Below are 14,765 nucleotides of genomic sequence, written 5' to 3'. Positions count from 1 at the left end.
TGTGTTCCAAGATGCTGTGTCAGGGTTTCATGACATGATTCAACTGAGATGTTACATTCTTCTGCACTATCTTGGAAGTCAGTCTTCAATTGGCATGCACAATTTCGTTAACGTTCCTGCCATGAGCATTGTCAGTAGACATGTTGAACAAGTGTCATCTTTAACTAACTTCCATTCCAGCCATTTTTAAACCATGTGAACCATTCATAACCCCAAGTATAGCTTAAGCGCTCATCTTCATAGGCTTCTTGCGTGATTTGGTGTGGCTCTATAAAGGTTTTATTGAGTTCCATGCAAAATTTAATGCAGACATGTTGCTCCTCCAACTCTGCCATCTCAAAATTCACAAACTGTGTGATACAATATTCTACTCAATACAGCACTGAACAATAACGAACAGACATATAACAGTGAAACATCTGGCAGTTACACATTATACACAGGTGTATGCAGGGATGCCAACCGCATTTTGCTCCAACACCCATTGGTGTGAAAATACAAATGTACTGGAATTTCTTGAACAGACCTCATAGTTGTGCCATACACTCACTCTGAAGGAGTAGCATTACTCACATATCTGTATCCTCAGTGGAGACATCAAAATGATGTGTACAAATCAGCCAAGTGTGTTTTGACAGCTGTTGAATTTCATGGTCAAATCGAGTGAGCTGTGACTCCATGAGTGTCGTGGAATGTTTGCATTCACGCTGTAGTGATGAGTTGGAAACATGCATATAGCTTGTGAAGCAGTGAATAAGTCAAATGGTGTCTCATGTTACTGGATTTTACCTGTTTCTTGACCCTGCTTTGACTGATCTGTTTATTCCTTCAAGGAACATATGTGTAGCTTAATGTGTATTTTACGTATACAAAATTACATGTCCTTTGTACAACTAAAGAATAAATGCAGAAATGCAGGATTATCTTACCACATTCCAGAAACCATTATTTAGAACCATAAAAAAGGAGAGTAAATAATGTCATTGCATAAGAGAAATGGCAGTTTGTTGTTGAACACAGAGTACATCTTCAGAAGCTTTTAAGAAGAGTTACTTGTGTTAACATATATATATATATATATATATATATATATATATATATATATATATATATATATATATCTATGAATATAATAGAAGGAAACATTCCACTTGGGAAAAAATATATCTAAAAAACAAAGATGATGTGACTTACCAAACGAAAGCACTGGCACGTCGATAGACACACAAACAAACACAAACATACACACAAAATTCTAGCTTTCGCAACCAATGGTTGCCTCGTCAGGAAAGAGGGAAGGAGAGGGAAAGACGAAAGGATTAGGGTTTTAAGGGAGAGGGTAAGGAGTCATTCCAATCCCGGGAGCGGAAAGACTTACCTTAGGGGGAAAAAGGACGGGTATACACTCGCACACACACATATCCATCCACACATATACAGACACAAGCAGACATATACAGAGGCTTGGAATGACTCCTTACCCTCTCCCTTAAAACCCAAATCCTTTCGTCTTTCCCTCTCCTTCCCTCTTTCCTGACGAGGCAACCGTTGGTTGCGAAAGCTAGAATTTTGTGTGTATGTTTGTGTTTGTTTGTGTGTCTATCGACGTGCCAGCACTTTCGTTTGGTAAGTCACATCATCTTTGTTTTTTTTATATATATATATATATATATATATATATATATATATATATATATATATATATATATATATGTGTGTGTGTGTGTGTGTGTGTGTGTGTGTGTGTTTTCTAATTCACGCCTGACATGAGGTTACTTAACCCTTAACCCCTCTCGCAGTGTTCTCAGTCAATTACTAAACCACTTTTTGGGAGGAGGAGCTTTTGTTACACAATTAAGTTGTGGTTATTTGGGTACACACAGGACAATTTCTTTTCCACTTTTATACTAATTGTTGCTATGAGGGTGGTTTGAAAAGTTCTTGGAATCACCACGAGAGGTCAGCACTAGTGCAACGAGTAGTTAACGTGATATTCATTGGACTGTTGCCTCTAAACATGTGACATGTCAGTGCTCTCAGAAGAGAGCTGTGGTGGTGATGTGGCTCTGTTGTTGTCTCCACATAGTGATTTGCAAAGATGAAAAAAAATCGAGATTTGAGCAGTGATTAAGTACATCGTAAAGAAAGGTATGAAAGCAAAGGACATTTGTGTTGATTTCCAGAATACACTGAGAGACTGTGCTCCTTCATATTCAATTGTTGCCAAGTAGAGAAATGAATTTAAATTTGGTCTGGAGTGCTTAGATGATGATCCACACAGTGGTCGGCCAAGATGTGTCACTACTCAAGAAATCATTGCAAAAGTGCATAAAATGGTCATGAAGGATCACCGATTGAAAGTGCATTAAATTTCTAATGCTTGCCAGATGTCATCTGAAAGGGTATATCATGCTTCAACTGAAGAATTAGAAATGAAAAATTATCTGCAAGATGGATGCCATAACTTTTAATGCTGGATCAGAAACAAATGAGAATGGACATATTTGAATAATGTTTAGCCTGTTTTTGGAGAAATGAACAAGCTTTTTGCTCCAGTTTGTGACCATAGATAAAACTTGAGGACACTACTACACTCCAGAGACAAAACAACAGTCAGAGCAGTGGAAACATGCTGATTATCTGCCACCAAAGAAAGCAAAGACAATTCCTTCGACGGGAAAGGTCGTGGCATCAGTGTTCTTGGATGCAAAGGGGATTCTGTTTGTAGATTATCTCCCCACTGGGCACACAATTACTGGAGAATACTATGCTAACCTCCTGGACAAATTGCAACAAGAGATACACAAAAGAAGGCCAGATTTAGCAAGGAAGACAGTCATCTTCCATCAATACAATGCGTGCCTGCAAACATGTGCCATTGTCATAGCAAAATTACATGAACTCAGTTATGATTTGTTGCTACACCCACCTTTTTCCCCTATATGGCTCCATCAGACTTACACCTCTTCCGAAACCTGAAAATTTCTCATGGTGAATGAAGATTCACTTCAAACGAAGAATTGATAACTGGAATTGACAATTATTCTGCAGGCTTGGAGGAAACTCATTTTCGAGATGGGATCAAGGCACTGGAACATCACTGAACCAAGTACATTAATCTACAAGGAGACTACACCGAACAATAAAAATAAAGTTTCAGTGCCGTAAGCACTTTTTTCTATTCCGTTCCGAGAACTTTTCAAACCACCCTCGTATGGTGACATAGGCGAATTTTGATCGTGCAAAAATGGGTTTTAAAGAAGCCCCACAATGATACCAAAAAATTCTTTAAAAATTGTGTCCTTCCTGTGCTCATTCTGCTACAGTCCAATTAGTAAAAATAATTGCATGTTACATCTGAATTATGAAAATCAGTGTCATGACACAAACACTATAAATATATGTAAAAAGAAAGGGGGCATCTTGATGGGGCAAGCAACAAGGCAGTTTGCTACAGGGTGCACAGCTCTCTCTCAGCAGGAAAATGAAGGATTACTTACACAGTTTTTTCTGGCTGTGGGGCCAGATGACAAATGTGTCATCCACATATCTGAAGAAACATGTTAGCTGGTAAGTGGCAGCTATAAGGGCCTCATCCTCGAACATCTCTGTGAAAAGACTGGCCATAAGTGGAGACAAGGGCCTACCCATCACCACTCCTTCAGTCTGCTTGTAGAACTGGCCTACACATTGGAAATAAGTTGATGTTAAAATATGCTTGGAAAGATACAGCAAAAACTCCCTCAAATCTCCCACTGATCAAATTGAATGTGAACTGGAGTGTTCACCTAGTGAACAGAGGTAGTACTTCAGAATTGACCATGATGTCTGCATCTCAGATACGTAAGCTTTTGAGATGTTCCAAAAAGTCTGCTGAGTTGTGGACATGGTGGCTGCACTTTTCCACATAACATATTATCCTTGTGATCTCACTAGTTCTGGTCATGTGAGCATCTTCTCACACTGTCTTGTAGTGGTTGAAGAAGTCTGTGGCAGCTCTGAAATCAGCCTGTCAATCTCACAGTCTGAAGACATAAATATAGCAAGAGTCACAGTGAATCAGAAATTGCTACAGCAATCATCCTAGAGCAAAAAGCCTGAACATAACACAGCAGAATGAACCATTGTGTTGAACCCAGCAGTGGTTGCTGTGGTACTACTGCACACCTTATTGTAAGTAGTGGTTGGGCACATAACCCTAGTGATCCAAAGTAATTCCAACTTTTACAAGTTAAGAAAAAGGAGCCTGGGTATTAAGTGAATAATCTGGGAATATACTACAGCTATGGAGCATGTAGACAAGATTAGATTAATTGCAGTGCACACAGAAGTATTTAAGCAGTCATTCTTCCTGTTCTCCATCTGAAAGAAATGGGACAAGATATGTGGCACAATGGAAAGTACCTTGTGCCACGCACTTAACAATGGTGTCCAAAATTTGAATTTATATGAAGATTTAATGCTCAAATAAAAGTTTACCAACTATATTTTCTTATCTTGAAGAGAACACTGATCAGTTTGGTGCTCTTTGGATTTGTTAAACATTTAAAAGCCATTGGCAGTATCTAATGTTCACTGCAGAAGAAGTATTGGCATTCAGGAACATGATAACTATTCATCAGTTTCTTTTCTTGACACTATTTAAGATGCTAAATTTATTGAGAAAACACAGTGACTATATTCAAGTAATCCTATAATGCCCACCCAGTTAGCCGTGCAGTCTAATGCACTGGGAAGGAGTGCTTGGTCCCCGGCACGAATCCGCCTGGTGGACTTGTGTCGAGGTCCGGTGAGCTGACCAGTCTGTGGATGGTTTTTAGGTGGTTTTCCATCTGCCTCGGCAAATGTGGGCTGGTTTCCCATATTTCACCTCAGCTACACTATGTCGGTGATTGCTGCGCAAAGAAGTTTTCCACATAAGTATACACCACCGTTACTCTACGAAGCAAACATAGAGGTTACACTTAAACCACAACTCCCTTGCTTCCCTTCCCACCCCTCTCTCTCTTTTCCATTAGCAAATAGTAGTCTTCTTGCTTCAGATTACTTCATTAGAGTTTTTCCTTCATGCCAAGGCTGCTGTGCAACAGCTTATCACTAGGAATAAATTATCAGTACACCACTTATCATGCAACTTAAATGTCTTTTTAACAAGGAAGGTTTTACAGTGTGTTCATTTCATGTTTGAGCAAATACACACCATTGTTTTACACTTTTGCTCTGATGCACAGCACAATCATAATCCATAAGTAAATGGGCACTACATTTGACAGACAACCATTCTAGCTCATAAGCAGAATGAATTACATGAGGAAATGCAACATAAAGTATTTTAGTCTGATGACAGATGGAACATATTTCAATACTGGCATTTTAAGTGAAGTAAAGGTAGTGTATTGATAATATATTCCAGTTGAAAATATTTATTCCATTGCTTTGAAATGCATCATAACAATCTTAACATCATCTCAACTCCTGTGCCAACAACTGCTTTCACACAATGGCTATAAAGTATCACTGTTTCAAATTAACAGTTGCTGTTTTCCTAGTGTCTTAGAAACAGAAATCTACATCTTGAATTCTAATCATTAAAACCATAACCTGGTCAGAGATAAAGTTGTTCATTATTTTGCAGCCAAAAAAAATTACAAATTTTGATTCATGTTATCATATATATATTTGTTGTGCTAATTTTGTCGCAATATCATTAAATAATAACTTATAATAATATAAACCAGTATTAATTAATGTTAATTATTTAACAAGAATCATGCTTATTGCAGCTTTCAATGTTAAACAATGGGTCTGCCATCATATTCCATCAGGAATTGTGTGGAAAGTGTCACAGATTTCCAGGGTATGAAGTTTGGAAAACTATGAACGTAACAGAAGGGCTCAGTGTATTTCATATTGGAAAGCGAGTTAATTACTTTCGTCATTGGGAACCTATATTTATAGGCACACAAGATGATCCTCTCTATGATGAACGTTTCAGCTGGGAAGGAAAGAGTGATAAAATGACCCAGGTAAATTATAGATGCTTCCTAATTTTGACTGATGTCACGTATTTTTCATACATTAAGTGAAAACCAGTTTATTCATTTATTCATTAATCATATTCCATAAAGCCCATCATGCAGGACAATCAGTGAGATAGAATGAATCAAGTTATACATTAACAGACAGAAGCACAGCAACTCCACACTGATAATTAGGGGAAAAACAAACAATGTAAAGTCCAGCATGGAATAACAACACTGTGGAAAGGATAGATTACTGCTCACCATGTAGAGAAGTGGCATTGTGTCTTAGAAAGGCAAAATGAAAAATAATGCAAGAAATATTTCTGCTTTCAGACAAAGCTGTTCTTCAGACAATGAAAAATGAAAACATTCTCACAAGCACAGCTCACACACACACATGGCCTGAGTGACTGGAGACGATTTTGGCAATGTGTGTGTGAGTTGAGTTTGTGTGAATGTATGTGAGTTTTCTACTTCTGAAGAAAAACTTTGTCCAAAAGCTGAAATATTTCTAGCATTCCTTTTCATTGCATCTGTCTGGCTCAACTCCTCCTCCTGTGTGGTGAGTAAAATATATCATTTCCAGATTATTGATAGTTATGACATGTTTATTTACATATAGTGGGAGGAAATAAGCTACTTTGAGAAAATCCAATGCACCTTCTCTTACAGTACTCAGTTGCTTTTTTCATCTACTACTTCAATGAAGCATTTTCTTCTCAGGGACCATTATCAGTTCTGAGTATACTGACATATTTGTTAATTAGAATTATGTCATAATATTCTGATAAATTGTGGGAATGTATAATAAGGTGTTCTTTTACTTTGTTTTGGAACATCTGAGAATTTTCAGCTTCCTCCCACATGTTACTGGTGACCTGTTATAGACTTTTGTACCTGAGTATTATAAATTATTCATTATAAATTCATTTTTGTTACTAATATTATTATAGAGTGTATGTAGTGCCAAGTAAGTGTAAGGACCTCTATGTCCCTGAAGAGGCATCTTGACACTGTTTATTATCAATCTTATACTGTATTCTCATCGCAAGCTTCTGCAGGTAAAGATTTTTTTACCTTAGCTGCGCTGCTCATGAAGAATATGCTATATAGCAGTGTTGTTGTGGTCTTCAGTCCTGAGACAGGTTTGATACAGCTCTCCATGCTACTCTATCCTGTGCAAGCTTCTTCACCTCCCAGTACTTACTGCAACCTACATCCTTCTGAGTGCATATATACAAATTACGTTTCCTGTCTGCACATTAACACAAAGAGAGAGATTTCTAAGCGCAAAACAATACTAACAATAATATTAATTCATCATGCAGTAATTTGGACAAGTCACTTCAAAGAGATATACCCATGCTCTTACAATATAGTGTCTGGCCTTGTGCTTGTGTTTGTAATGTGATATCTTCGCAAATATGCATCTTACAATGGTATGGTATTGTAGGTATATTCAGTGGTATATGAGGATACAATCTGAAACATTTATTGTGAATAGATTTAGTAGCAAAGAAGTAATAAATTTCAACATAATGCATGATGCAGCAAATTTTCTACCACCTCATTGTTGATGATGTCTTATCTCCTGAACTATGTGTCATATGATGATATAATTTTGCATTTACATTCAGTGACATATGTGCATACAGTCCATAAAATGTCTTGCAAACACAATTAGTAGTAAAGACGTAATAAATTACAACACCATGCCTCATGCAGTAAAAATACCACATGAAGAGTGGAAAAGTAGTGAGCAATAAACATTTTTCCTTTCATCATTTTGTAGGGGGATGCCAGTTAAAAAGCAAATTTATTAAATGTTTCAAATTATGTGCAAAATTTGTTGCAATTCTCAACTACTGGATGAACATTCTGGGAATCCATGTGTCATTTGCTATGCTTCTTTTTCACCCCAACACTCGCCATGCAGACGTGCATGATTGTGCATGCACACACACACACACACACACACACACACACACACACATATTTTTATAATATGTATGGATTTATGCAGGCAAAATATTGAAGATTGTTTATATAATGTATGTGTGTTACAACAAAAAGTAGTCACAGGAATAAAAATTTTTTACAACACGGACTTTTGGTCTCTTTTTTTCCTCTTGTTCTAAAACATTTATTAATTTTCGCCACGGTTTCTTAAAATAAGCTTTATGTGAATTGTTATTAATCTGCTTAATATCATGCCACAGCACTAAGGATATTTTCCTGATGAGTTAAAACTGTCTAGGATTGTCCCAGTATACAAAAAGGGAGATAAAGACTCTCCATCTAGTTACAGGCCTATTTCAATAGTACCCACATTCTCCAAGGTAATAGAATGGATCATGTACCAACAATTATCATCTCACTTTGAGAACCTAGGAATAATTAATGCTACACAATACGGGTTTAGGAAGAATGTGTCGACCATTGATGCAATCAACATGGTAGTCAGTTACATCCTCAAAGTTTTTGAGAACAAACGCTTTGTTCAGGTCTCATTCTGTGACCTAAACAAGGCCTTTGACTGTGTTGAGCAAACGCCACTACTAGAGAAACTAGAATTCTACGGCATCAAAGGAAACAGTCTCAGACTATTAAAAGCTTATCTCAATAACCATAAACAGGTAGTTTGTGTTGGTAAGGAAATGTCAAACATAGAAAAAGTTAAAGTAGGTGTGTCTCAGGGATCTGTACTGGGCCCCTTCCTGTTTCTGATAATGGTCAATGACCTCCCCTTGTTTATTAGATCCACCACTGTATTGTATGCAGATGATACAACTTTTCTTCATAGCAGTAACAATCTTAATGATCTTAAAACCTGTGCTGAAAATACACTCACACACACAGCATATTGGTTCAGAGCAAATGGCTTCCTGCTAAATGAAAATAAAACTCAGCAGATAATCTTCACTCTAAGAGACAAGCCACTATCTGATAAACCTAGTTCTGTTAAATTCCTGGCAGTTTATTTAGACGAAAAGTTATCCTGGGGCAAATATGTAAACTATATTAGTTGTAAGCTATCTAGAGTAATTTATTTACTAAGACAACTCAGAAATTGTGTACCTGAAACATACATCAGATCATCTTATTTTGCATTTTTCCAAAGTATAATATCCTATGCCACTATCTTGTGGGGTAACTGTAGTCATATACATGACATCCTATTATTGCAGAAGAAAGCCAGTAGGATAATTACAAATTCTTCACATAAGGCTCACTGCAAACCCTTATTTACTAAACAAAAAATTATGACAGTAATAAACCTCTATATATACAATGTCTTAATCTTTATGAAGAAGAACCTACAAGATGTGAAACGTAGAGAAAATGTACATTGTTACAACACAAGAAGCATCAAACTCATATACACGCCTTACCACAGATTATCAAAATCAATAAATAGCTATGAAGTCACAGGGCACAAACTATTTAATAAGCTGCCACATGCTATACAGGATCTTCCTGAACATACATGCCAAGAAAGACTGCATGAATGGTTTATTGCCCACCCATTCTATGATATCAATGAATTCTTCAACTGTAAAATGCAGTAGTCCAACAGATGTCCCACAGTACATTTATTGTAATATAAGCTAAAATATTTCAGTAGTCAATACCTTATCACACTGTATTATAAATTGTATCTTCATTTGACATTGTCAATTGCTGTAATGGCCTAAAGACAATAAAATCTTTATTATTATTATTATTATTATTATTATTATTAATGTACAGGGGGAAGCATCAAAATTTTAAAGCTTTTCCGATGTCAGAGAAGATGTTTCCCAAATGTTTTGATATATCAACAACAGTTATTTCAGTTGAATTCTGTTTATTGAGCCACAATATCCACTAGTTTTTCATTTATTTTTTACATTTAAAGTTGTGGGTGGATTTCAGGCTTTTGTTATTTTTTCCACTGCTGGGCAATATAATCCAAACAATCAAAACAGTTTAAGACAGCACAAGCAGGGCCGGTATTAGGGTTAAGGGGGGGCTAGTGTGGCAAAAGTACACCAGGCGCAAGTCCCTGAAGGGTACTTGTCAGCTCAGGTGCTTAAACAAATACACAGAAATGTATATGATTTTGAACCAATTTGAACCAATTTTGGATTACAATAAAACATTTTTTAGCCACTATACAGAAATACACTCCTGGAAATTGAAATAAGAACACCGTGAATTCATTGTCCCAGGAAGGGGAAACTTTATTGACACATTCCTGGGGTCAGATACATCACATGATCACACTGACAGAACCACAGGCACATAGACACAGGCAACAGAGCATGCACAATGTCGGCACTAGTACAGTGTATATCCACCTTTCGTAGCAATGCAGGCTGCTATTCTCCCATGGAGACGATCGTAGAGATGCTGGATGTAGTCCTGTGGAACGGCTTGCCATGCCATTTCCACCTGGCGCCTCAGTTGGACCAGCATTCGTGCTGGACATGCAGACCGCGTGAGACGACGCTTCATCCAGTCCCAAACATGCTCAATGGGGGACAGATCTGGAGATCTTGCTGGCCAGGGTAGTTGACTTACACCTTCTAGAGCACGTTGGGTGGCACGGGATACATGCGGACGTGCATTGTCCTGTTGGAACAGCAAGTTCCCTTGCCGGTCTAGGAATGGTAGAACGATGGGTTCGATGACGGTTTGGATGTACCGTGCACTATTCAGTGTCCCCTCGACGATCACCAGTGGTGTACGCCCAGTGTAGGAGATCGTTCCCCACACCATGATGCCGGGTGTTGGCCCTGTGTGCCTCGGTCGTAAGCAGTCCTGATTGTGGCGCTCACCTGCACGGCGCCAAACACGCATACGACCATCATTGGCACCAAGGCAGAAGCGACTCTCATCGCTGAAGACGACACGTCTCCATTCGTCCCTCCATTCACGCCTGTCGCGACACCACTGGAGGCGGGCTGCACGATGTTGGGGCGCGAGCGGAAGACGGCCTAACGGTGTGCGGGACCGTAGCCCAGCTTCATGGAGACGGTTGCGAATGGTCCTCGCCGATACCCCAGGAGCAACACTGTCCCTAATTTGCTGGGAAGTGGCGGTGCGGTCCCCTACGGCACTGCGTAGGATCCTACGGTCTTGGCGTGCATCCGTGCGTCGCTGAGGTCCGGTCCCAGGTTGACGGGCACGTGCACCTTCCGCCGACCACTGGCGACAACATCGATGTACTGTGGAGACCTCACGCCTCACGTGTTGAGCAATTCGGCGGTACGTCCACCCGGCCTCCCGCATGCCCACTATACGCCCTCGCTCAAAGTCCGTCAACTGCACATATGGTTCACGTCCACGCTGTCGCGGCATGCTACCAGTGTTAAAGACTGCGATGGAGCTCCGTATGCCACGGCAAACTGGCTGACACTGACGGCGGCGGTGCACAAATGCTGTGCAGCTAGCGCCATTCGACGGCCAACACCGTGGTTCCTGGTGTGTCCGCTATGCCGTGCGTGTGATCATTGCTTGTACAGCCCTCTCGCAGTGTCCGGAGCAAGTATGGTGGGTCTGACACACCGGTGTCAATGTGTTCTTTTTTCCATTTCCAGGAGTGTACATTGTTTGATTTTTTGCATTAAAATTTACTGACTTTATCCGAAAAAAAAAAAGTTTAAAATGAAAAAGTTTGGGAAGGGGACCAAGAACATATCCCTGGGGCCCATAGGTCCTAGCACCAGCCATGAGCACAAGGGCATCACCAGCCAATACGTTAGGAGAATAGCACGAGAAAGAGGAGGAGGAAATGGATAAATTCTTGTACAGTGATTCAAGTAGGAAATTGTTTATTAACAGTTAATATTGCTAACAATTAAAATGAATATTTTAAACAACTTATATTTAAGGGAATTTATTTAAAACACAATCTTTGTGGTTTTTTTGTAAATTCCTGCAACACTTTGTTGATGAAAACTTCTTTAGTGTCAAAGATTAATTTTCTGTGGATGCTCATCATTGCTAGGCCATTGAGACAACTTTCTGCCATTGTGCTTTTCAAAAACGTTTTTATTCGTCTTAAACTGCTAAAAGGCCATTCGACTGTGAATGTTGTACAAGGGAGGGAAATCAAAATTTTCAAAGGTTTTTGGGTTTCTGGAAAGAAGTTTTTTGTTTCTTTAAGTATATCACAGATAGCTCTCCTTGATTCTGTGTATTATGCCACAATTTTTTCCAAAGTTCAGTTTCACTTTTAATGTTTGAAAAATCATAAAATTGGGTGAAGGTTTCACAAGCTCCTATCAGCTGACCAATTGATATAGTTTTCATTTGTGCTGGATGTAATTTAGATAAAGTGAATGCTGGAGTGTTTTCATAAGCGAAATGCACTTTGAGAGAGATAATAATGGAGTCCAAATAATTACAAATGACCACCTCCAAAATTCCTATGGATTTCCCGCTGAAGGGTTGCTTCGATGTTTCTTAACTTTCAGCAACGAGCGGCACTGTTTTTGTTTTTTTTTTTTTTTTTTTTTTTTTTTTTTTTCCTTCCCCCCCCCCCCCCCCCCCCCCTCAATACCGATTTTTTTCTGCTGTGGCTATAGCTTCTTTCAAAATGTCGTCCATTACTTTTTATGCAGTGTCTCAGTGAGTTTTCAGCAATTGCAAAATTAATTTTGTGTGTTGTGAGGCCTTGACTGTGCCTAAAGTTATGGACTGCAGAAAATTAACCACAGGTTCCCTCAAAGCAGGATATTTGGCAATTAAAATTATGCTCACAATGAAAAAAAAGCCAGCAGGAGCTGCATGGAGATGAAAAGCCTGTTTTCTGGTTGAACCATTTCTAAGGCTTCCATTATAATGGGAACATACTCTTTGAAAAGTCTGATGTTTTTGTGTCTTTCTCTCAATTTTGGGTATAAGTTTCCTCCTGAGTACTGATTCACTAAAAAAATTAATAATGTCTGTGATGGCTCCCATGGTGTTCTGAATCTCAGGAAGTTTTTAGATCATTGATCACTAGATTAAGTTTCAGTGAAGAGCAGTGAAAGAATAAAGCTTTCATGTATTTTTTGTGCAAGATTTCTTGAACACCCACATCTTTACCAGCCTTGTCAAACAGTCGATGGTCTGTGCAATGGATTTAGCATCTAGAGCTTTCATCTCGATGAAGCCAAGAAACATTTCTTTGATTTTATTTGATTCTTCACCAAAATACCGAATACCAATAGACAACTGTCCGCTTCCAGAAATATCAGCTGTTTCATGTGCTAATATACTGAACGATTCAGCCTTTTGCACATTCGCTTTTAATATTAGCCTTAAGAACATCCCTATATATCCCGATAATTTCATTTTTGATATGGACGAATCGATAGATGCATTTTTTTTTTCCTTTATCAGTATGCTGTTGCAAACTATGTATCCTGCTTCAATCCATTCCTCGTATAACCCTTCAATAACTCCTTCACCATAATGCTTACCTCTAACAGCTATGTCATAAATCTAACAAAATGTAAAGCAAGAAGTAATTGAGTTAATAATTTTCCTGTTTTCTTCTAAGATTTTCTGGGAGTATTTGTGGATTTGCACAACCACTGACACACTTACAGCCAATGCAATAACAGCTTCCAGAGCTGCCTTGTGGAAGTGACTTTCTACATGCTTTTTGCACTGCTTGCGTACATCTTTAAACTTATAGAATGGGCTTACAATAGAAAATCCCAATATGCCCCTGACACAATTAGGATTTGGAGGAAACAATACACAGTATTTGCAGAAGGCTCCTTTTGTGTAATGGGAGTATGCAAACCATGATGAGTAAGTCTCCAAGCAAGAATAATTGAATATCCATTTTAGATACATCACATTGTTCATGAAGTCATAAGACACGGGAGGGCTCCAATAATTATCAAGCAGTTCTCTCTTCAGTTCAGTCAACGTGACTGACGCTTGATTGACATATCGCCCAATGTCATTTTGGTTGCAGTCATTCATTCTAAAATTGGCATCTTGGTCCATCTCCAAAGCTGTAAAACAGATATTTATATTACAGAACGGCAATGAGTTGCATAGGATAAGTACATTAGGCTAATTCTTTTGTGAATTTTAGAGATGTTATTGAATAGTAACTGGCTATCAGATTGTGGGGAAACAGGAAGAGTCAACAGTTTCCAAAATTTTCCCCCTAGACTCTATTAAAAACATGCCTTCGGAAGCACTGGATTTTGACAAGGTGACATCCAGATAATCTTTACAAGGTAGAGCATCACTTCCAGGCTTTTGAGATAGTTTCCTAGATTGAGAATCTCCTGCTGTGAAATCCAGGTCTTTCTCGTTCTCTACTCCTTCATCCTGCTGATCGCTTTCTTTATCCAGCTCTTCGCTATCAGTGTTTCTGTCTTTTTCTCCTTAAACTTACAGCAAAATTGTAATAGAAACATACTATATCACTGAATTTTTTTTTACCTATTGATAAAATTTGTTAGCTTGCTTACCACAGAGACAATATACACTCCTGGAAATGGAAAAAAGAACACATTGACACCGGTGTGTCAGACCCACCATACTTGCTCCGGACACTGCGAGAGGGCTGCACAAGCAATGATCACACGCACGGCACAGCGGACACACCAGGAACCGCGGTGTTGGCCGTCGAATGGCGCTAGCTGCGCAGCATTTGTGCACCGCCGCCGTCAGTGTCAGCCAGTTTGCCGTGGCATACGGAGCTCCATCGCAGTCTTTAACACTGGTAGCATGCCGCGACAGCGTGGA

At 38.9% G+C, this 14,765-nt stretch overlaps 1 protein-coding gene across 1 annotated transcript in view; it reads left to right on the top strand.

Annotated features, from left to right (window-relative positions):
- Positions 1-14,765, top strand: part of LOC126412928 (beta-1,4-glucuronyltransferase 1-like) — a 102,747-nt gene that overhangs the window by 37,338 nt on the left and 50,644 nt on the right. The window contains exon 2 of the mRNA XM_050082817.1: positions 5,784-6,026. Within this exon, the coding sequence (XP_049938774.1) occupies positions 5,784-6,026 (243 nt within the window). The remainder of the gene's footprint in view (positions 1-5,783; positions 6,027-14,765) is intronic.

The sequence above is a fragment of the Schistocerca serialis genome, chromosome 7 (assembly GCF_023864345.2).
Source record: "Schistocerca serialis cubense isolate TAMUIC-IGC-003099 chromosome 7, iqSchSeri2.2, whole genome shotgun sequence".
In the NCBI taxonomy this organism is placed as follows: Eukaryota; Metazoa; Arthropoda; class Insecta; order Orthoptera; family Acrididae; genus Schistocerca; species Schistocerca serialis.
This window is presented reverse-complemented; position numbering and strand designations above follow the sequence as displayed.